Source organism: Mytilus galloprovincialis, chromosome 12 (assembly GCF_965363235.1).
Source record: "Mytilus galloprovincialis chromosome 12, xbMytGall1.hap1.1, whole genome shotgun sequence".
NCBI lineage: Eukaryota > Metazoa > Mollusca > Bivalvia > Mytilida > Mytilidae > Mytilus > Mytilus galloprovincialis.
This window is the reverse complement of record NC_134849.1, coordinates 79043351-79067789: the sequence shown is the minus strand read 5'-3', so window position 1 is coordinate 79067789 and position 24439 is coordinate 79043351. Positions and strand designations below refer to the sequence as shown.

General features: G+C 33.7%; 1 protein-coding gene across 1 annotated transcript in view; it reads right to left on the bottom strand.

The window, feature by feature from the left end:
* The window catches only part of LOC143053773 (caspase-6-like), a 57228-nt gene extending 33422 nt beyond the window's left edge, over positions 1–23806 (bottom strand). The window contains exons 1-7 of the mRNA XM_076226553.1: positions 23789–23806; positions 23050–23073; positions 20169–20252; positions 17502–17600; positions 16844–16942; positions 16120–16224; positions 1544–1615 (exon numbers count right to left, since the gene is read on the bottom strand). Of these exons, the coding sequence (XP_076082668.1) occupies positions 1544–1615; positions 16120–16224; positions 16844–16942; positions 17502–17600; positions 20169–20252; positions 23050–23073; positions 23789–23806 (501 nt within the window). The remainder of the gene's footprint in view (positions 1–1543; positions 1616–16119; positions 16225–16843; positions 16943–17501; positions 17601–20168; positions 20253–23049; positions 23074–23788) is intronic.
* Between the last annotated feature and the right edge of the window lie 633 nt (positions 23807–24439).

Here is a 24439-nt window from a genome sequence, read left to right as displayed (position 1 = left end):
TATTTTTTTTAATCAGGACCTGAACTAATAGTAAGAACATCATAATATTCAGTATGCTAAGAATAAGTGTTATGAAAGCGGCAGGGGCGGATACAGCCATTTTAAAAAGTGGGTTCTAACCCTGGACAAAACTACATGTCCCCATCCAAATGCACTGATCGTCCAATAAGAAGGGGGTCCACCCCCCGGAACCTCCGCCCCCTGGATCCGCCACTGAGCGGGTACGGTATATAGCTCAATACATTTTTTATAGTTTCATCCATCGAGAATATCCGTTTGTTGCTAATTTTATCCCAAAATATACCTCAGAGGTTTTTTTTTATTGTTCGGCTGCTGTTCTGTTGACATATGTAAAATATCTCCAATATTAAAAGTCTCTGGATCATAGTGGGTGCCATATTACCTATTATTTTTTTCTAAAACGTGCTTTGTATATAGGAATAAGAAGATGAAGTATGAGTGCCAAATGAGATATCTTTCCAACAAAGACATAATTTAGTAAAGTTAGCAGTCATAGGTGCAATGCTGAGAAGTAAGCTATTAATGACCCTAAAATTACTTGTGTAAAACAATCCAAACAAAAAAAAACACAAAAAAAAACCCGGTCCAATTAAATATATAAAAGGACAAGAAATCTATCCCATAAAAAAAGATATATTGTATAGGAGCATGTATTTCAGTGGTTGTCGTTTGTTTATGTGTTACATATTTGTTTTGCGTTCATTTTTTTTTAATATATAATTAAGGCACAAAACATATCAAATTTTCCACCTTGTCGCACATACATACGGTTAAATCATTACAGCTTATTTCCTAATGCATGTAGAGCAAAACTTTGTTAGCTTGCTTGATTTGTTTGTTTATTGTACAAAATATAAAATATACAAGTTAAACTATGCCTATATATATATTGTTTAAAAATGTCAATCTTTTTTTCGAGGCTTGTATAAACAACTATACAAACAAAGCAAGCAAGCCAACCAAAGTTTTACTTTGCAGGTATAAGAAATCAGCTGTAATGATTTTATTCAGTTTGGCAAATTTCCGAGCCCGTTAAAAAACAAACAAACTGAAACTACAGTTGCTGACTTCACTACCTTCAAAACAAAGGGAACAGTATTAAGGCATTGCGAAAAACAACTATTTCATCAAATAAATTTAAGTTGGATATTCCTATGATATTCCTTTTTATATTGGATACAAACTTATTAAGTCAACTGCAGACACTTTGTAGTCAAAGTGTTTCAACTGAGGTACTACACAGGCGTCAAAAGGCGTCATTATGGAGTAAGGGGGGTGGCGTCAAAAGGCGTCATTATGGAGGAAAGGGTTAATAAACGACTGCGGGAGACCAAATTTTAAAAGAGCTTCATACATAAATGACCAAGACTTAAAGAATGTTTAATTTATAAGATATCTCTCCTGAAGTATCTTGGTTTTGTGGCTTTTAATTTCTTAGTTTTATATTTATTTATATTTGTTAACTTATTTTCTACTTGATTCATTCTAAGTGTAAGCATTTGTAATTTAACACCATATGTACCTGTAAGTATTCCATCACTTCTTTATACTGTCTCTGTTTACTCTCTGCTGCTAGATCGTATGGAGTCTTACCCTGAAATACAGACAAATCTTTATATTACTTTCATCTGATAACTACAAAGAAGACTTTTGTAACACATATCTTACAACTAGAAAGACCAGTAGCAGCTGAGTGTTTTATTTTATTTTTACATATGCTAACCATATCATTTTCGTTCATTAAATAAATCTCTTCAGACAACATTCAGATTATTTTTCACAATTTTTTGAAGACTTTAAATAGGCTTTTAACTTTTCTTTATAAAGCATGTGAATAAAGCTCCATCTGTCTTTGTTATTTTCTTAACATTATGCCGAGTTCTTTATATTTTAACACCCCGTTATTTTCTATTTTTTATATTTCTGCAACTCATTATTTTAATATAATTTTTTTTTTAATTTCTCTCTATTCTCAAAGATCTCATGTTTTTCTTCTTCCATTCATGTTTTTCTCATCTGTATACTTGATTGATCCACATCCTCCTATATCTGTATACCCCATCTATACCCTCCTATATCTGTATACCCCATCTATACCCTCCTATATCTGTATACCCCATCTATACCCTCCTATATCTGTATACCCCTTCTATACCCTCCTATATCTGTATACCCCATCTTTACCCTCCTATATCTGTATACCCCATCTATACCCTCCTATATCTGTATACCCCATCCACACCCTCTATATCTGTATACCCCATCCCCACCCTCCTATATCTGTATTCCCCATCTATACCTCCTATATCTGTATACCCCATCTATACCCTCCTATATCTGTATACCCCATCTATACCCTCCTATATCTGTATACCCCATCCACACCCTCTATATCTGTATACCCCATCCACACCCTCCTATATCTGTATTCCCCATCTATACCCTCCTATATCTGTATACCCCATCCACACCCTCCTATATCTGTATACCCCATCCCCACCCTCCTATATCTGTATACCCCATCCACACCCTCCTATATCTACCCCATCCCCACCCTCCTATATCTGTATACCCCATCTATAGTTCTATACCCTCCTATATCTGTATACCTCATCTATACCCTCCTATATCTGTATCCCCAATATATACCCTCTTAAATCTGTATACCCCATCTATACCCTCCTATAACTGTATACCCCATCCCCACCCTCCTCTATCTATATACCTCCTATATCTGTATACCCCATCCCCACCCTCCTATATCTGTTTACCCCATCCACACCCTCCTATATCTGTATACCCCATCTATACCCTCCTATATCTGTATACCCCATCTATACCCTCCTATATCTGTATACCCAATCTATACCCTCCTATATCTGTATAACACATCCCCACCCTCCTATATATGTATACCCCATCCAAACCCTTCTATATCTGTATACCCAATCAATAACCTTCTTTATCTGTATACCCTGTCCACACCCTCCTATATCTGTATACCCCATCCACACACTCCTATATCTGTATACCCCATCTATACCCTCCTATATCTGTATACCCCATCCACACCCTCCCATATCTGTATACCAAATCAATAACCTTCTATATCTGTATACCCCGTCCACACCCTCCTATATCTGTATACCCCATCCACACCCTCCTATATCTGTATACCCCCTCCAAACCCTTCTATATCTGTATACCCAATCAATAACCTTCTATATCTGTATACCCCATCCACACCCTCCTATATCTGTATACCCCCTTCAAACCCTTTTGTATCTGTATACCCAATCTATAACCTTCTATATCTATATACCCCATCCACACGCTCCTATATCTAGATACCCCATCCACACCCTCCTATATCTGTATACCCCATCCACACCCTCCTATATCTGTATACCCCATCCACACCCTCCTATATGGTCTAAATAGTCTTTTGACAGGAGATAATGGGGCAGATATTGCTTGACCAGAACATGGAAGTATTATACTTCCATGATCAGAAGATGTGTTGATAGTAAATGGAATTTGTTCCTATTAACTTGCCAATGCATTAAGGGTATTTTGACATCTCAAAAATGAATTCATTTAAATTAAACCTTACATAAATAAATAAATTATATATAAATTAAACAAGTGAAACTGCGAGCTACTGCTCACTGATGATACCCCCGCCGCAAGTGGATAATATTAATAGTGTAAAAATATGCAAGTGTTCGGTAAACAGGAAGTTGTCGAGTGATGAATCTGAAAACGCATCACACAGTATAGCTGACCTTATATAAATTCTGAAACCAAATTTCAGAAATCCTTGTATTGTAGTTCCTGAGAAAAATGTGACGAAAATTTTCAACTTGGATATCATGTTTAAAATCATACAAGTTTTTTTCGGTAAACAGGAAGTTGTCAAGTGATGAATCTGAAAACGCATCACACGGTATGGCTGACATATATAAATGTTGATACCAAATTACGAAAAAGGGTGGATGTGTAGTTCCTGAGAAAAATGTGACGAAAGTTTCATGGGACGGACTGACTGACGGACAGTCTGACGGACGTACTGACAGGCAGAGGTAAAACAGTATACCCCCCTTTTTTTAAAGCAGGGGTATAAATATCTTTTTTTTTAATTAGATATATATAGATTCTTACACTGCAACAAGTGTATTACGATATTTCTCCACTCGAGACAGTTAAATTTTATTATTTAAAGCGCGAGGCTTGCCGAGCCCTTTAAATAATAAAATTTAACTGTCGAGAGTGGAGAAATATCGTAATACACGAGTTATAGTGTTGGAATCTGTTTCTCTAATGCTTTTTATCGTTCTTTTTCAAAGATTTTCAGAAAATTGTGCTCTTTATATGCGACGTCATCAGGCAAGGTCGCCTTTTTTCATGACGTCACAATAGGAAAATTGAGAAGAAAACAAAACATTTTGACGTCATAATCAAATTTCGACTAATCATTTGCCGAGAACAGATTTTTCACTAGTGAGGAGAAATATTTTTCTCACACCGGTCAGGAAATGTGAAAATAGCACAAAAATTAGAGAAAATAAAGTATGCTTATCACAATATTGAATATTTTTTAGTATAAACAATGTATATAATGTCCAAATATTAGCAATATTTTACTAATTAGATAAAATACATGTAATAGAGCCTTTGTCCCTGGGCATTTGAATCTGATTAATTGCTGTTTGTTTTTACAGCTGTTAATTTTTATTTCTATAATCCTTTTGTGTATAGCAATTTAACAAAATGATTGTATGCAGTGATTTTAAATTCTAAATGATCAAAGAAAGATTTTTCACACATTTTTTTGATTTTGTTTAACAAGGTGATTGATTACTTATCAATCCATTTAGTTAAATATCCTTCTTTAAAACTAAACAACACTAATATAATATGATTCTCACATTTTTTTTTCAAATTATAAAACTATTCAGATTTTTTTTCTCTATGTCAAATAAATAATATAAAAAATTCAGAATATATTACAGATTTCATACATTAAAAAAGTTTGTGATATTAATATTTGAAAAATAAATATAATTTTACAATTTATATCATTAAACATAAATCCTTATCATTAACACCATAAAAGTGCATGTAATTGAAATGCAATTCAAAAGTAATTGAGCATTACATGCTTTTTTCATTGTAATTAATTAAATTACCATTACATGTAATTAAAAAATGCTCAATTACACATTGCATTCAATTACATGGAAAATTGTAATGCATTACACTTAATTACCATTACATTTTCAATTACCCCATCCCTGATCTGTTTACCCCATTCACACTTTTCTATATCTGTATACCCCATTCAGAACCTCCTATATCTGTATACCTCATCCACACCCTCCTATATCTGGGTATACATTTACAATTAATTCTTCATAGGCGGTAATGGTAACGTTTTCCTCCGTTGCTCAGTCCATATCGTTTACTTGAACATGTATGATGGCTCAAATTGAAGCTGATACATTTATACATGTCTGGTTAAATTTTCGGGGTGGCAAGTCAGATTACTTTTTTCGCAAATTGCTGGACCCTGGAAGATGGTGAAAAATGTCACTCTCCTCTGACATGAAATGATCCCAAAATTCTTATCATAAAATTCAATTAAAAAATTGTCCTTTCTAACAATTTATTTCAGGTCAAATCTACATATTTCTTTTCTCATCCCATCAGCTCTATAAAACAGTTCTTTAAAATCTTTTAAAATCACAGCATCCACAGTTGTATGGCGGACTTATATTTTTTCTTTATTACGTCATCTGAGTTCCTCATCTCAAGGTCTATTAGGAATCCTGACCCATCTGTATACCCCATCCACATCCTCCTATATCTGTATACCCCATCCATACCCTCCTATATCTGTATATACCCAACAATACCCTCCTATATCTGTATACCCAATCCACATCCTCCTATATCTGTTTACCTCATCTACATCCTCCTATATCTGTAAACCCCATCCACACCCTTCTATATCTGAATACCCCGTCCACATCCTCCTATATCTGTATACCCCATCCATACCCTCCTATATCTGTATACCTCATCCACATCCTCCTATATCTGTATACCCTATCCACAACCTCCTATATCTGTATAGCCCATCCACACCCTCCTATATATGTATCCCCCATCCACACCCTCCTATATATGTATACCCCATCCACACTCTCCCATATCTGTATACCCCATCCACATCCTTCTATATCTGGGTCAAAATCTTTAATTGTTTTTACATAGGCGGTAATGGTAACGTTTTTTCCTGTAGCTCAGTCCATATCGTTAACTTGGATATGTATGATAGCTTGTTTCGAAGCTGTGACATTTTCACATATGTGGTTAAATTTTCGGGGTACGAAGTGAGATTACTTTTTCCGTAAATTAGCAAACCCCGAACATCCTGTTGTGATGCGGCTCCTTGTGGTAAAATATCCCCTTTTTAACACAATAAGTTCTTTGAAAATTTAATACTTTGAACACATTCAATAGCTCCATAGTTTTTACACATTTATTCTATGTTCCTCTACTTTCCTAATCACCACAAATAATTAAGTTCAGTCATTTGCTAAAAATAGAAACATGTCCAATATCACTACACAGAGATTTTTTCTTTACACGTGACTTTTGAGTTCCTCATTTCAAGGCGCATTAGGGATGTTGTCCCATATTGTAATCCATACTTCTGATTTTTCCAAATATTTTTATGTGATCTTCATCGGTATAATATTCTGAATAAATCTTTGTATTTTTGTCCATTTCTGAAAAAAAATAAAGTTGTTTTAGCACTATAAGACAATGACACTTTCGTCGCTATATTCATTTATTTTGAATACAATGAGTATGTATAAGTAATTTCTTCCAGATTACCTCCACTAGTCAAATCAAGGACAAAACTTCTGATTATAACCTTTAACTACAATACACAGACCCTGATAAAGCATTCTATAAAATTTTCTTGTGCCTTAAAGTGCATTTTGACAGAGAAATTATGCAAAACTGAAGGTTTTATAAAAAAAACAACACCAAAATAATTATTCTTACTAGTGGTAATCTTGTATTTAATACTGTTGAAACCGCTCTAAACTACTGGGAAAGTCATCCGTATCATATAATTAGAGTGCAATATAGTGCAAATTTTCAAAACTTGTCCTTTCACATAATTCCATTTGAGAAAAAATGTTTTTTACATGTTTTTCAGTGAAAACCTTTTATCAGTGAGAAATCCACATAGTCCGATCGATTTGTGAAACAATTGCTCAGAAGGTGATAAAAGCATCAAACTTTGCAGAGTTTTAGTTTATGTCATAATAAACATTTATAGCTATGGACCCATTTCTAAAAATCAAAATGGCGGCTTTGGGCGGCCATTTTAAAATGGCTACCTGAAAATTTATGATAAAATAAGAATAAAATTTGTAAAAATCAATTGACTTTACCTTTTGGTATGAAACTTGGTATATTTATCACTTATGATCAGGACTATAATCTGAGGACATCAGGTATTGAATTAATGGTGGCCATTTTGAATGGTGGCCATTTTGAAAACAAAAATTTCAAATATTTTTTTTTTTTTGCTGTTGTATTTTATTTTATCATTTGCATTTAAACTAATGAACTGATATATATTTAAATTTAGCTTATCAAATCATTTTTATATTGCTATTTGTATTTGGTATTCACCATGTGGTCAAATAAGCACTATTTGACCATAAACGAAATGAAGGTATCTAATGCATAATTTCTTGTAATTACAGATTTGCCTAAATACCATTGACAACAGAATATAGCATATAGATATATGACCACACTATGTCGAAAAAGATAAAACTTGTAGATATTGAAAACGCTGGAAACACTGTAAAACCTAGTAGTGAACATATAGACTGGAATGAATGTATTATCTGTCAAGAGAGAACACACGAGGACCTACAATGCCCAGCAGATAACAAAAGAATTAACATTGACATCGGAGCTGGTTATAAATCCTTTGATGCTATCATACACAGATGCTGTGCATTGAATTGGTTTCCCTCATCAATCAACTTGGAACAGTTAAATGAAGGCGACGGAATTGCACGAACACTTCAAAATCATAAGGCCAAATGGCACAAATCGTGTCGGAACAAATATTCAGACCTAAAAATATCTTGTAAAGAAAAACGAAAGCAAACGCCTGAAACTGAAAATACAACGAATGATTTTGCCAGTAAAGTCACAAGACAGAGTTGTGGTGATTTAACAAGAGCATCACCTGAAGGGTGTTTTTTCTGTGGAGATATATCCGATGATCTGCACGATGCCTCGACATTCATGATCGACAAAAGAGTACGAGAATGTGCCCTTGAACTACAGGACACTGTTCTTCTAGCCAAATTAAGTATTGGGGACTTGATATCACAGGAGGCCAAGTATCATGCCAAATGTTTGATAAAACTTTACAACAAGGCAAAAAGACAGACTCCAAAGACTTAAAAAGAAAACCAAGAATCTGTAATTCATGGAATTGTGCTTGCCGAATTGATTGAATATATTGACGGTTCACGATCTGAAACAGATATTTTACCAATCTTCAAACTTGCCGATCTGGCTAAATTGTATAGTAAACGCATTGAGCAACTCGGAATTGTGATTGCAGGAAAGATCAATACGACACATCTGAAAAATCGGATACTAGCTGCCATACCAGATCTGCAGGCGCACAAGCATGGTAGAGACGTTCTCTTAATTTTCAACGATGACGTAGGTGAAGCTCTGAAACAAGCAACTTCTTATAGTTGCGACGATGAAGGACTCATTATAGCCAAAGCGGCCAAAATAGTTCGAAGAGATATGTTTGATACTCGATATAGCTTTAAAGGGACATTCACTGAGAGCTGCAAACACGAATCAGTTCCTCAGACATTAGTATCTTTAGTGAGAATGATTCTAGGTGGGCCAAATATCGAGACACAGTCTAGTAATGTTGTTGAGTCACAGACAACACTTACCATATCTCAGTTGTTACAGTTTAATTCTGCAGTTCGTCGACGAAAGAGTACAGCTGCAACATATCACACCTCAGATAGAGAGCCTCCGCTACCCATATATTTGGGTATGGTCATTCATGCAGAAACGAGAAAAAGAGACCTTGTAGATAAACTATACAATTTAGGACTCAGTATCTCGTATGACAGAGTGATGAATATATCAACAGCTATGGGGAATTCTATTTGCGAGATGTTCAAAGACGATGATGTAGTCTGTCCTGCTAAACTACGTTGCGATGTATTCACGACAGCAGCAGTTGATAACATTGATCATAATCCTAGTTCCACTTCGGCTAAGGGTTCTTTGCATGGAACTGCCATTTCTCTTTTCCAACACCCGAGTCAGGACAATTATGGTACAGTTAGAGCAATGACATCTATAAGTGAAAATGTGAAACGAGACACTATAAAACCGTTACCAGAAAGATATTCAGTAGTTCCACCAGTTGTACTGCCTAAAGAACCAACAGCTATTCCATCTGTAGATAGCCTGCTGTTCAGTGTATGTGGTTTCTTCTCTGGTGCACAGCAATTAGAGTATAGGTATTTCATATACAAAGATCATAATCATAAGTATCATAATTAAATAGTAACTACTTGTATATCAAAACACGACGAGAGCAATGCTTGTACATATATTCATATAATAATAACTTTAAACAACAAGTATGTATATATATGTTATATTTCGATTACAGCTACTGCTACGCTTCAACTTCTTGCACAGCATTTACTCATTCACTAACCTTCCATTATAATCATCTCCTATTGATTACAAACATATGTAGTCAAAACCATAATAACCACTTGAAGGGAACAACCATTTGTTTTTTATTGACTAGATGCCAATTTAAATAATTTATACAGGACTAACCCTCTATTTTGATTATTTAAAGTTTACAATTTTTTAGACTGAACATAATAGGATAAGATAATTGGTCATATAGCCCCCACAAAAATACAAATGGTTGCTCCCATCGATCTGCTTATATTTACCGTTCACGCCTATGCTATAGACATGCAGAACACATTCTAAATATTTATATTATCATACATGATGGCAACATTTTGCAGCCTACAAGACACATATTGAAATCTTCGAAGGATTAAAAATAAGCATGTATTTAATATTTCTGATTTGCAGATGGCTTAATCATGTACGTCAGGAGATAGAAGATGATGACACAGATAACAAGAATGTGACATGGTCTGCATTTCATGCAAATCTTTCTCAGACTCATGCAGTTGAATTACCACCTTTAGACATTAGTTCAGTTTTGCCATTGTTTCAGGAGGAAGCCAAGTCCACTGCAATGATTCGCCACTCGATGACAATTATTAAAGAGTGTGTGTCTTTCTTGAACCCAGGACAAATACCAGTCATGGCATGTGATCAACCTCTGTATGCCCTTGCTAAAAACATTCAGTGGAATTGGCCTGCAAGATATGGGGAAAATCATATTGTGATAATGTTTGGTGGTCTACATATTGAAATTGCTGCTTTGAGAACAATTGGAGATTGGCTACAAAATAGTGGATGGGTGAATGCTTTGAGCCAGTCAAACGTTGCATCTGCTGGAACAGCAGAATCATTCCTCAAAGCATCCCATGTGACCCGAACTTGACATGCACATCAAGTGACTGCTTGTTCCTTACATATGCTAATGCATAAAGCCTACAGACAATATTTAAACACAGTTGATGATCAAGCGGAAAACACTATCAGCTTCGAAGAGTGGAAAGAAAGGAGAGAAATTGAGAGCCCTTTGTTTCATTTCTGGTCACTTACATTGAAGCTGGAACTGATCATTCTTATATTTGTTCGATCTCTCCGTGAAGGGAATTTCACCCTGTACAAAGACTCTCTCACTATGTTGATACCTTGGTTTTTCGCGTTAGATCACCCTAATTACGCTCGATGGCTTCCTATTCATGTTCGGGATATGTTTGCATTGGAAACAATAGCACCCAGTATTGCTACAGAATTTGAGAGCGGACATTTCGTTGTTCACAAAACGCACAGCACATTCTCTGCCATAGCCATTGATCATGCTCATGAACAGAACAACAAGCTAGTAAAGGGTGAAGGTGGAGTTATTGGACTAACAGAGAATGCATCTCAACTTATTCGATGGATGGTGTGTGGTCCAGAAATGGCTCGTGCGGTCAATGAATTCGAGTTATCACAAGAACTGATTAAGCATGTACAAAGTAAAGGTCCAAATGTTAGACACCATGAACAGGTTGAAAGTAAGCAGAAGGCTTTTGTGAAACAAGTTATAGCATTGACAGCTACAATAGAGGAAATGGGAAATCCGTTTTTGGAGGAATCAGAAGATCTTTTAGTGTTGGACACACGTGACATAGTAGATCCAAAAGTTGCAAATACAGTTAGAAATATTGAACAAATAGGGAATGATAAGAACCATGAGTACGTGAGGGAACGTCTTGACAAGAGGACAACACCACTATCAGATCCAATTAAACAAAATAAATTATACCTCTTCAGTCGCCAGGAATTGAGAAGTGAATCAAAGGAAAAAAGACAAATTAGCTCCTTAAAGCAGAATTGCTCTTTATTTTCCCAGTTGTATGTGTCTTGCCAGGTTCGTGATGGTGATCTGGATGAGTTTTTTCGTCATGAGAACCAAGCTTACCCACCTTCACTGTCCCAGTTTGGTCAGTTGAGACTTGGTTCCAAGTCTGATTTGTTAGTGCCATTAGAGAAAATGTGCGTAATTGTTACTGAGATTCCTGATGTAGATGCCATTATTTTAGACGGAGCTGTTATTGTTAATATACTGAAGCCTAGGTTTTGCAAAACCTTTGAGGATTACTCTAAGCAAGTTTTCCTTCCTCATATTAATAATTATTTGAAGTCATGCAGTCGGATAGATGTTATATGGGATGAATACCGTCAGGACAGCTTGAAGGCATCAACTCGTGGCAAGCGAGGAAAGGGTATCAGAAGACGTGTGCAGGCAGATTCTACTATTCCTGGTAATTGGGAGTCATTTCTAAGAATTGACGACAACAAGACAGAGTTATTTGCCTATCTAGCGGAACAGCTATTGACGCTTACTCCAAGTGTTCAGACGACAGTAGTTTCAACAAAGGGAAGCGAAGTTGTTTGCAACAAACCAGATACGAATAAAGGCAACCTATCACCGTGCAATCATGAAGAGGCGGACACTCGTATATTGTTACATGTTGCAGATGCGGTAAAAAGTGGAATTCAGAAAATTATGATTAGAACCGTTGACACCGACGTTGTTGTAATTGCAGTGTCAGCAGTGCACAAGTTGAACATAACGTCCTTATTGATGGCATTTGGAGTTGGAAAAAACTTCAGGTACATCCCTGTTCATGAAATAGCTCTATTTATGGGGCCTTCTAAGTCCAATGCACTTCTGTTCTTCCACGCATTTAGTGGTTGTGACCAAGTTTCATCATTTTCGAATCGTGGAAAGAAAACTGCATGGGACACATGGTTATCCTTTAATGCAGTGACAGAAGATTTCAAACTATTGAGTGATAAACCAAATGAAGACTGTGTTAACGAAGCTGTTTTAAACATTGAGCGTTTTGTCGTTTTAATGTATGACAGGACTAGCGAGTGCTTGGGTGTAGATGCGACAAGAAAAGATCTATTCACGAGAAAAGGACGATCTATAGAAAACATTCCTCCAAGCTCTGCCGCATTACACCAACACATAAAGAGAGCTGCTTACCAAGCAGGATTTTGTTGGGGACAAGCTCTTGTTAAACTCCAAGAATCACCATCGCCTTCCATCTGGGGTTGGAAGCGAAACAAAGAAGGGCTATGGGAACAATTCTGGACATCGCTACAACAAGCGTCAGAGTCCTGTGCTGAACTTATAAAATGTGGATGTAAAAGTGAAAACGGTTGCAGAGGACGATGTAAATGTGTAAAGGCATCATTAAGTTGTACTGCTCTATGTAAATGTGGCGGACAATGTGATAGGGATTGAAACACAGGGATTGCTATTATATCAATTGACAAAACTTTTTCTACTCATTTATTTTGTGATTTTTATGATGTCATTGAGAACATATGAGCAATTGAGTTCGTTATGACATTCATTATTGTATGATATTACACAAATTATAATGACATTATGCCAATGGAGGTTTATTAAAGTTTTTTTCAGATTAACAATACTAAACAAATGTTTATTTTCATCGACCTCGATTTTGAAGGTCAACCTATTTTGGCTTAAAAAAATCAGATTTTTTTCAAATCGAACACATCCCTTTAGGTGTATAACTAATTTTTATCAACAAAATTGAATGTTGTTCTACTCAAATACGTATTATCACTTTATTTTCCAAGTTTCAAGACAATAACTTGAGTAATAAAATTTTCATGAATTTTTTAAGTATTTTTTTCAAATTCAACGTCCGCCATTTTTAAAATGGCCGCCACTCCCGCAAATGTCAATTTCCAGAGTGGGTCAATAGCTGAAAATGTTCTCCATCACCTTTACTACAACTATGCAAAATTTCATGCTTTTACCACATTGTGAGCAATTTTGCTTAAAATCTGCACTAATCGACTGGACTAACATGAGGTCTTAACGGAAACATTGTGACATCACATGTATTATGGCATCATTAAATAACGACAGATCAAAATAGCGCTAAATATAGTTTGCAGTGTTACGTGAGAAACAGTTGCCGCAAGATTTAACTCGAAATATTGATTCCAAACGATCTGTAACTAAGCCTTTTCATTTAATACCAAGACCATAGCAACAGTTTTCATATAAGCATATTTTTAACATTCCGACTGTAATTTCAATTGCATAAATACCAGAAATAAACAATTAGAGCTTGATTAATAAAACAAAATGCTTACCAGTTATTCAGGACTTTTTAAAACCTCTAGTTTGCCATCTCAGGTTGAAAAATAATGATATGTCTGGAACTGAAATAAGACCAAAAAAAATACTCAGGCTGTGTTATCATTTGATTTAAATACATAAGTATTATTGAGAGAGAAAAATCTATTCTTGAAAGTTTAATCACAAAGAAAGACAAATGCTTCTCCCTTGTGGCTTAGCCACCTTCATTTAAACCTTTTGTATTAGAACCATGGGTAGTAGCTAACTAGCGTAATAGTTGAATAGGTGCAGAAACATTGTTTTCAAGAAGGTTTGACCCTCCCCCTTTTTCACTGAGAAATGACAATAGCCTTTGTTTTGCTCATGTGCATTAAAATAATAATTCATGATTTTCTAAAAACATGTAACTGTTTTTGTCTGTGTTTTTGTGCATATGATATCTACTGACCAGGGGTCAAATTATTGGATAAAGGCACATGCGATATTGAATCTCCCATTACTCGTATGAAGTGTGTTATCTCCCTTGATTATCAGGTATTCCTGTAGAGCAGAGTGATATTACATAACAAAGACTATATTGTGTCATGTTTACTTTCAATTTAATAATATTTAAAAGTTATTTCTTGCCTTTTCAATGTAGTAAACACGGTTCGGATCTGTCGGAAGTAAACAAATTTATGATTGTGCCTAAAACAAGTGTTCAGCCCCGTGCTAGTAATGCATTTTAAAAGCGAAAATTTTCTTGAGTTTTTGCTGATCTTTATCAATAACATTTATCTTAAACAATTTATAATATCTAGGTATAAATAAAAAACTACTTACCATCATTTTCAGTGGTGTACAAGGTGAAATCATCCATAAATCAGTCTGACAACCTCTGGAATTGAGCTTCTAATTTGGGTCAAAATCTTTAATTGTTTTTACATAGGCGGTAATGGTAACGTTTTTTCCTGTAGCTCAGTCCATATCGTTAACTTGGATATGTATGATAGCTTGTTCCGAAGCTGTGACATTTTCACATATGTGGTTAAATTTTCGGGGTACGAAGTGAGATTACTTTTTCCGTAAATTAGCAAACCCCGAACATCCTGTTGTGATGCGGCTCCTTGTGGTAAAATATCCCCTTTTTAACACAATAAGTTCTTTGAAAATTTAATACTTTGAACACATTCAATAGCTCCATAGTTTTTACACATTTATTCTATGTTCCTCTACTTTCCTAATCACCACAAATAATTAAGTTCAGTCATTTGCTAAAAATAGAAACATGTCCAATATCACTACACAGAGATTTTTTCTTTACACGTGACTTTTGAGTTCCTCATTTCAAGGCGCATTAGGGATGTTGTCCCATCTGTATACCTCAACCACATCCTCCTATATCTGTATACCCTATCCACACCCTCCTATATCTGTTTACCCAATCTACACCCTCCTATGTCTGTATAGCCTATCCACACCCTCCTATATCTGTATACCCAATCCACACCCTCCTATATATGTATCCCCCATCCACACCCTCCTATATCTGTATACCCTATCCACACCCATTTATATCTGTATACCCTGGCCTTACCCTTCTATATCTGTATACCCCATCCACACCCTCCTATATATGTATCCCCCATCCACACCCTCCTATATCTGTATACCCTATCCACACCCTCCTATATCTGTATACCCCATCCACACCCTCCTATATCTGTATACCCTATCCACACCCTCCTATATCTGTATACCCCATCCACACCCTCCTATATCTGTATACCCCATCTACACCCTCCTATATCTGTATACCCCATCCACACCCTCCTATATCTGTATACCCAATCCACACCCTCCTATATATGTATCCCCCATCCACACCCTCCTATATCTGTATACCCTGTCCTTACCCTTCTATATCTGTATACCCTATCCACACCCTCCTATATCTGTATACCTCATCCACACCTTCCTATATCTGTATACCTATCCACAACCTCCTATATCTGTATACCCCATCCACACCCTCCTTTAAAACTTTTTCATATTTTAAGTTCAATTCAATTGATCATATGACTTACACTATAGTCTTGAAAAAAATCCATTTGACCAACCATATCTTATACATCATTTTAGTGATTCATTACATAATAGTTGAACACGGGGCATATACTATAAAATATTACCTGACGTGTTGTAACTAAGGGACTGGCACCTCGTTCTACCAGACATCTTGTGATCTGTAGATGTCCCCTCCTAGCAGCCCAATGTAAAGCTGTGTCTCCACTGTCCTATAATATAACCAAATAACATGTAACTATAATGTACAATACTTTGTAATCAATATCAATACTATACAACATATCCTACAACTGACATCAAAACTTGTCTGATAAACTGGACAATGTTGTGTAATAAATATAAACAAAATATATATCACATGAATCAGTGGTCAAAACTGAATAAAATGACCAGTCCCACTAGTATTTATATTGTATATAAACAATAAATAAACATGTTTTGTTGTGAGATGTCAAAACTTCCATAAAACCTGATATTTTTTAAAAAATATTTTTTTCAAGAAATGTTTAAAATAATTATATCAATGGATTCAGTAGAACAAAACAAGCAAAATGAGACCCCACTTTATATGATTCTTACAAATATTTGTTCATTAAAACTGTTTAATTAACATCAGGAATTAGTGTATCATTGTCCATTTTCATAAAATAATTTTTTTTGCGAAATATGAAAAAAAGTTATATTTTCTGATTCAGAACAATAATACGAGTAAAATGAGACCCCACTTTATATAATTATAACAAATATTTGTTCATTAAAACTGTCTTATTAACAACAGGATTTAGTGTAGATTAATAGTAATGTGATCAGACTAAGTAGATAACATACTAATGCGATGTCGATCTTACATCCTGCATCAATGAGGAGTCTACAGATCTCCAGGTGTCCTCCCATGACAGCATTCATAAATGCTGTCCCTCCATACTCCTGGAATAATACAACTGACATCAAAACTTGTCTGATAAACTGGACAATGTTGTGTAATAAATATAAACAAAATATATATCACATGAATCAGTGGTCAAAACTGAATAAAATGACCAGTCACACTTGTATTTATATTCTATATAAACAATAAATGAACATGTTTTGTTGTGAAATGTCAAAACTTCCATTAAACCTGATATCTCAAAAAAAATTAAATTCAAGAAATGTGTAAAATAATTATATCAATGGATTCAGTAGAACAAAACAAGTAAAATGAGACCCCACTTTATATGATTATTACAAATATTTGTTCATTAAAACTGTCTAATTAACAACAGGAATTAGTGTAGATTCAGTATAATCATTCATTTTAATAAAATATTTTTTTTTAATAAACTTGTAAAAAAGTTATATTTTTTGATTCAGAACAATAATACGAGTAAAATGAGATCCCACTTGATATAATTATTACAAATATTTGTTCATTAAACCTGTCTAATTAACAACATGATTTAGTGTAGATTAATAGTAATGTGATCAGACTAAGTAGATAACATACATCTGTGATGTCGATCTTACATCCTGTATCAATGAGGAGTCTAGAGATCTCCAGCTGTCCAAACATGGCAGCATTCATTAATGCTGTCACTCCTCTACCCTGGAATAATACAACTGACATCAAAACTTGTCTGATAAACTGGACAATGTTGTGTAATAAATATAAACTAAATATATATCACATAAATCAGTGGTCAAAACTGAATAAAATGACCAGTCACACTTGTATTTATATTGTACATAAACAATAAATGAACATGTTTTGTTGTGAAATGTAAAAACTTCCATTAAACCTGATATCTTAAAAAAATATTTTTTTCAAGAAATGTGTAAAATAATTATATCAATGGATTCAGTAGAACAAAACAAGTAAAATGAGACCCCACTTTATATGATTCTTACAAATATTTGTTCATTAAAACTGTTTAATTAACAACAGGAATTAAGTGTAGATTCAGTATAATTGATCATTTTAATAAAATATTTTTTTAAGAAACATGAAAAGGAGTAATATTTTCTGATTCAGAACAATAATACGAGTAAAATGAGACCCCACTTTATATAATTATTACAAATATTTGTTCATTAAACCTGTCTTATTAACAACATGATTTTGTATAGATTAATAGTAATGTGATTAGACTAAGTAGATAACATACCATTGTGATGTCGATATTACATCCTCTATCAATGAGGAGACGACAGATCTCCAGGTGTCTTCCCCTGGCAGCCTTCATTAATGCTGTCTCTCCATACCACTGGAATAATACAACTGACATCAAAACTTGTCTGATAAACTGGACAATGTTGTGTAATAAATATAAACTAAATATATATCACATGAATCAGTGGTCAAAACTGAATACAATGAGCAGTCACACTTGTATTTATATTGTATATAAACAATAAATAAACATGTTTTGTTGTGAAATGTCAAAATTTCCATTAAACCTGATATCTTAAAAAAATATTTTTTTCAAGAAATGTGTGAAATAATTATATCAATGGATTTAGTAGAACAAAACAAGTAAAATGAGACCCCACTTTATATAATTATTACAAATATTTGTTCGTTAAACTGTCTAATTAACAACATGATTCAAGTGTAGATTCAGTATAATTATTCAACTGTCATGTTAATTTTTTTTTTAAGAAATGAATAAAATATTTATATCAATGGATTCATTAAAATTCTCTGAGTAAAATGACATCTCACTTTATATAATTCTAACAAGTATTTGTTAATATAATGATTAAATCTGTCTGATTAACATGATTCAGAATAATGATCAATTTTTTAAAAAGTAACTTTTTCAAAGAAATATGAAAAATAGTTACATTTCCTGATTTAGTACAAGGAGACAAACAAAATGAGACCCCACTTTATATGATTCTTGTCTAATTAACAATATAATTTTGTATATATTAAGGAATGTGGTCAAAGTGAAGCAATAACATACATGTGTGATATTTGTTTTACTTCCGCTGTTAAACCTTGGTGTAAAAAATGGTCTTGTAAAGAACTTTATCAACTATAATTCAAAACAAACAAAAACAATTAACGAGAGAAAAAAAATACCTTTATGCATTTTTTCTCTCTCATTAAAACTGTTAAATTAAAAACAGATTTTGATTTAATATCGAATTCAGTATAATGATATAAATATCAGTTTCCATACAGATTTATAGATTATCGTTGGTTATCTCAACAAGATTAATTTTCTCGCTTGAGCCAGTCACGGCGAAAGCGAGAAAAGCAATCGAGTTGAGATGACCAATGATAATCTGTTTATCGCTATTTAACCTATGACAACGTTGTCAATTTCATGTCAATTTCATTAGCAACGCCACGTGGCTCCTTAGTTTCTAGCAATACATTTCCATCTCAAGTGAGTAGCATGGTATGAAAATTATCACAAAAAAATATCAAAGGAAAAATGCACAAAATAGCGATAAATATTATTATATTATTTCAGAAGTAACTTGTAGTTATGTGTTTTATACTGCTAATGTACAATCTGTTATGTTCTGGAGTAACATGTAGTTGTGTGTTTTATACTGCTAATGTACATCTGTTATGTTCTGAAGTAACTTGTTGTTATGTGTTTTATACTGCTTGTGTACAATCTGTTATGTTCTAAGGTAACTTGCAGTTGTATATTTTATACTGCTGATGTACAATCTGTTATGTTCTGAAGTAACCTGTGGTTGAGTGTTTTATACTGCTTATGTACAATCTGTTATGTTCTGATGTAACTTGTTATGTGTTTTATACCGCTAATGTACAATCTGTTATGTTCTGAAGTAATTTATAGTTGTGTGTTTTATATTTCTTATGTACAATTTGTTCTGTTCTGAAGTAATTTTTAGAATTTTGTTTGTTTTATACTGCTTATGTACAATCTGTTATGTTCTGAAGCAACTTGTTTTTTATTTTTTATACTTCTGTAATTATAGTTCTAAAGTAAATTGTTGTCGTGTGTTTATGTACAATATTCAACATTTTGAAGTTACTTGTAGTTTTCACTGTTTCACTGTGCTTTAATTTTAAGTTACATGTAGTTTTGTGTCTTTTTTTGGTTCATGTACCATAAAATGCTGTATCTTCAAATGATTTTTCTATGAATTATTAAAATAAGGTAGTTTTGAATGTGACTATTTTACTTACATCTCGATAATCAATGTCTGCACCATTCTGTAGGCTTAATTTTAAGGCTTCTATATCTCCATACCTAGCAGCTGTAGTTAGTTTCTGTAAGTATAACATAGAAATTACATTTAATCTTGATAATCAATGTCTGCACCATTCTGTAGACATAATTTTAAGGCTTCTATATCTCTATTCCCAGCAGCTGTAGTAAGTTTCTGTCAAAAAACAGACAGAGAGGAATTCTTTAAATATCATATAATTGTTTGGAATTTGCATTTTATATTATCAAGACAAACACCAAGAGTGCACACACTGAAATGTCTCGCCTTCTTTACTAATCATTGATATTATGTTGATAGTCCTAAATAAAAAGCTTTATCACAACTGTCACATAAACTTAACATTAACCAAGAAAACTAAACATTGACCAATGAACCATGAAAATGAGGTCAAGGCATGTACAGCTAACAATTCTTCCAAACAACAGATATAGTTGACCTATTGGTTATAGTCTAAGAAAACCAGACCAAAACACAAAAACTTAACACTAAGCAATGAACCGTGAAAATGAGGTCAAGGTCAAATAAAACCTGTGCGATTGACATATACATCAAAGAATATTTCCATACAGCAAATATAGTTGACATATATTGCATAAATATTAAATAAAAAGACCAAAACTCAAAAACTGAACTTTGACCACTGAACCATGAAAATGAGGTCACGGTCAGATGACACCTGCCAGCTAGACATGTACACCTTACAATCATTCATACACCAAATATGGTAGACCTATTGCATACAGTATAAGAAAAACAGACCAAAACACAAAAACCTTACTGTAACCACTGAACCATGAGGTCAGATAACACCTGTCAGTTGGAAATATACACTTTACAGTCCTTCCATACACTGAATATATACTAGATCTATTGCTTATAGTATCTGAGATATGGACCTGACCACCAAAACTTAACCTTGTTCACTGATTCATGAAATGAGGTCGAGGTCAAGTGAAAACTGTCTAACGGGCATGAAGACCTTGTAAGGTACACACATACCAAATATAGTAATCCTAATAATTCTAATAAGAGAGAATTTAACATTACAAAAAACATTTTTTTCAAGTAGTCACTGAACCATGGAAATGAGGTCAAGGACATTGGACATGTGACTGACGGAAACTTCATAACATTAGGCATCTATATACAAAGTATGAAGCATCCAGGTCTTCAACCTTCTAAAATATGAAGCTTTTAAGACATTAGCCGCCGTCGGATCACTATCCCTATGTCGAGCTTTCTGCGAATTAAGTCGCAGGCTCGACAAAAATTGCTAACCTTCAAAAAATTATTTTTTTATAGAATCATGAACTAGATTTGGCATATCCTTGATTTTTCTTTCTTGTAGTGTTTTCTGGACTTTGACCTTTGTCCTTTTAAAGACATGTAATACACTTAGTCCTTTAGTTGCCCCTACTTTTGTCCTTTTGGAGACATGTAGTTGTGTTTCATTCACTTAGTCCTTTAATTGCCTTTTAAAGACATGTAATTGTGTTTCATTCACTTAGTCCTTTGATTGCCTTTTGAAGACATGTAATTGTGTTTCATTCACTTAGTCCTTTAATTGCCTTTTGAAGACATGTAATTGTGTTTCATTCACTTAGTCCTTTAATTGCCTTTTGAAGACATGTAATTGTGTTTCATTCACTTAGTCCTTTAATTGCCTTTTGAAGACATGTAATTGTGTTTCATTCACTTAGTCCTTTAATTGCCTTTTGAAGACATGTAATTGTGTTTCATTCACTTAGTCCTTTAATTGCCTTTTGAAGACATGTAATTGTGTTTCATTCACTTAGTCCTTTAATTGCCTTTTGAAGACATGTAGTTGTGTTTCATTCACTTAGTCCTTTAATTGCCCCTTGGTACTTTCTCATCCTTTTTTATATCAACTAGTAGAAATCTCTCTATTAACTTACATAAAGAGATACATATATAAATGTATGTAGACTGAATAAATGTAGATGTGGGATATAATAAAGCAATGAGAATGTAACCCAACAAGAAAAAAAGTGTGTTGTATCAGTCGGCTCTTTATACCATAAAATAGATTGGTCTTATTCAACTCACATGAACTTAACAATGGCAAGGGGAGATAACTTCTGTATTATTTTTTTTTATGTAGAAAAATAGTCCCAATATTTTTTTCAAATAACTCTACAGACCTACTTAGAGTTACAAATAAACAAGGATTCTGAAGGTACTACATAAATAATACACTATCTCCCACCATCCTTTAAAAATCTTTCCCCCCCCCTCCCACCTCCCTCAAAAGCTGTCCATCCCCTCCTACATCATGTACATTCATACTTGAAAAATATTCGCTAAATTTCTTAAACTGCATTTTTGTTTGTTTTGTTTAGTTACTGAATACTGATTCAAATGCTGTTTGTGTCACCAGTGTAATTAGTAGAAATGTATTTGAGTGCACCTTGCTTTGTCCCAGTTTTGTATTTTTTGTTTGTTTTTGGAATAAGTAGTTTGGTAGTTCACTTAGAATTCTACTAGTTTTTATCTCAAGTTATCACATACTTGTATCTAATTGTACACTACGGCCAAATAAAAAAGTATGTGTGGTTCCAGTTACATCTGAAAATAAGTTAGGGTAGGTAGGCAGGGATTTTTTTTTATTTTATGTTTTTTTTTTTACATTGAGTATGGGAGCAACATTCTGACTTTAACAGTGCTTAATGAAAAATGACAATAAAATCTTTAGGGTAGGCTATTTTTAAGCCGAAAAAGTAGGGACGGTAGGGTTACTGGAACCACACATATATTTTTATTTGGCCTAATGGGGAACAAAACTACAAATGACAAGGAGACTATTAAGTAAATCTTACGTCATTCCAACTTTCCATTATAGCCTAAAAATAGAAAAGAAGAATTATAGTCAATATATACTGTTGATTTTTAATTGAGGTATTTGTGTTATTGCCAATTGAAACATGATCACTATGAGTGGTAAAATACTGACCTAATATTTTTATCTTCTTACTATTCAAATAATACATTATAGCATTGAAACAGTCATTTATCTCAACTTTTCTGCACTGTTCGAAGTTAATGAACTGAACTCAAAACCTTAACAAGAGGCTGTCACAACGACAGCAAACCGGATTTATTAATATTTATTTGTGTCCTGGCAATATCACAAGAACCATTACTGATGAATGGTGAAAGTGAAAATCGTAATATCAAATTTGACCTCCATTTTGTCATCAGTATCAACATCTTAAAATTTGAAAAGCTTAGATTAAATGGTTCATGAGTAAATGCAACAACGTTAATGGAAACACCATTTCACAATCTTTCAAGAACCATAACTCTACAGACCTACTTAGAGTTTCAAATAAACAAGGATTCTGATGGTACTACATAAATAATACACTATCTCCCACCACTCACTTATAGAATCTTTTTTTCACCTTGCACCTTGCTTTGTCCAAGTTTATTTTTTTGTTTTTGGAATAAGTAGTTTGGTAGTTCACTTAGAATTCTACTAGTTTTTACTTGTATCCAATTCTACACTAATGGGGAACAAGACTACAAATGACAAGAAGACTATTAAGTAAATCTTACCTTATTCCAACTTGCCATTATAGCCTAAAAATAGAAAAGAAAAGTTATATTTAATATATACTGTTGAGTTTTAATTGAGTGTTATTGCCCATTGAAAATACATGATCACTATGGGTGGTAAAATACTGACCTAATATTTTCATCTTCTTATTTTATTCAAATAATATATAATAGCATTGAAACAGTAATTTATCTCAACTTTTCTGCACTATTTAAAGTTAATGAACGGAACTCAAAACCTTAAAAATTTGTAAGGGTTCCGCGGAACCCAGTGTCTCGCCTACTTTTGCTGTAAATCGCAGGCTCAACAAAAATGAGGCAAAAAATCAATATCAATATTCCTCTTGATACTATCCTATGATTGTAAGAAGGTTCTGTCCAAGTTTGGTAAAAATCTAGGACAGTTAATGAATCTAATAAATGTGTTGAAAACTTTAACTGCAGACTGTATGTAATGTTAACTGGAAGAAAATCTAAGTCAATTTAAAAGTAAAATACAGAAAAAATGGAGTTAGCTTTATACAAAATTTACTAACTTGTGAACATAAATAAGCTTCTGTCCAAGTTTGGTAGAAACCCAGGATAGTTTAAGAAAGTTATTCAAATTTAAAAAACTTTTACCACAGAGTAAATGTAATGTTTCCCTGCAGA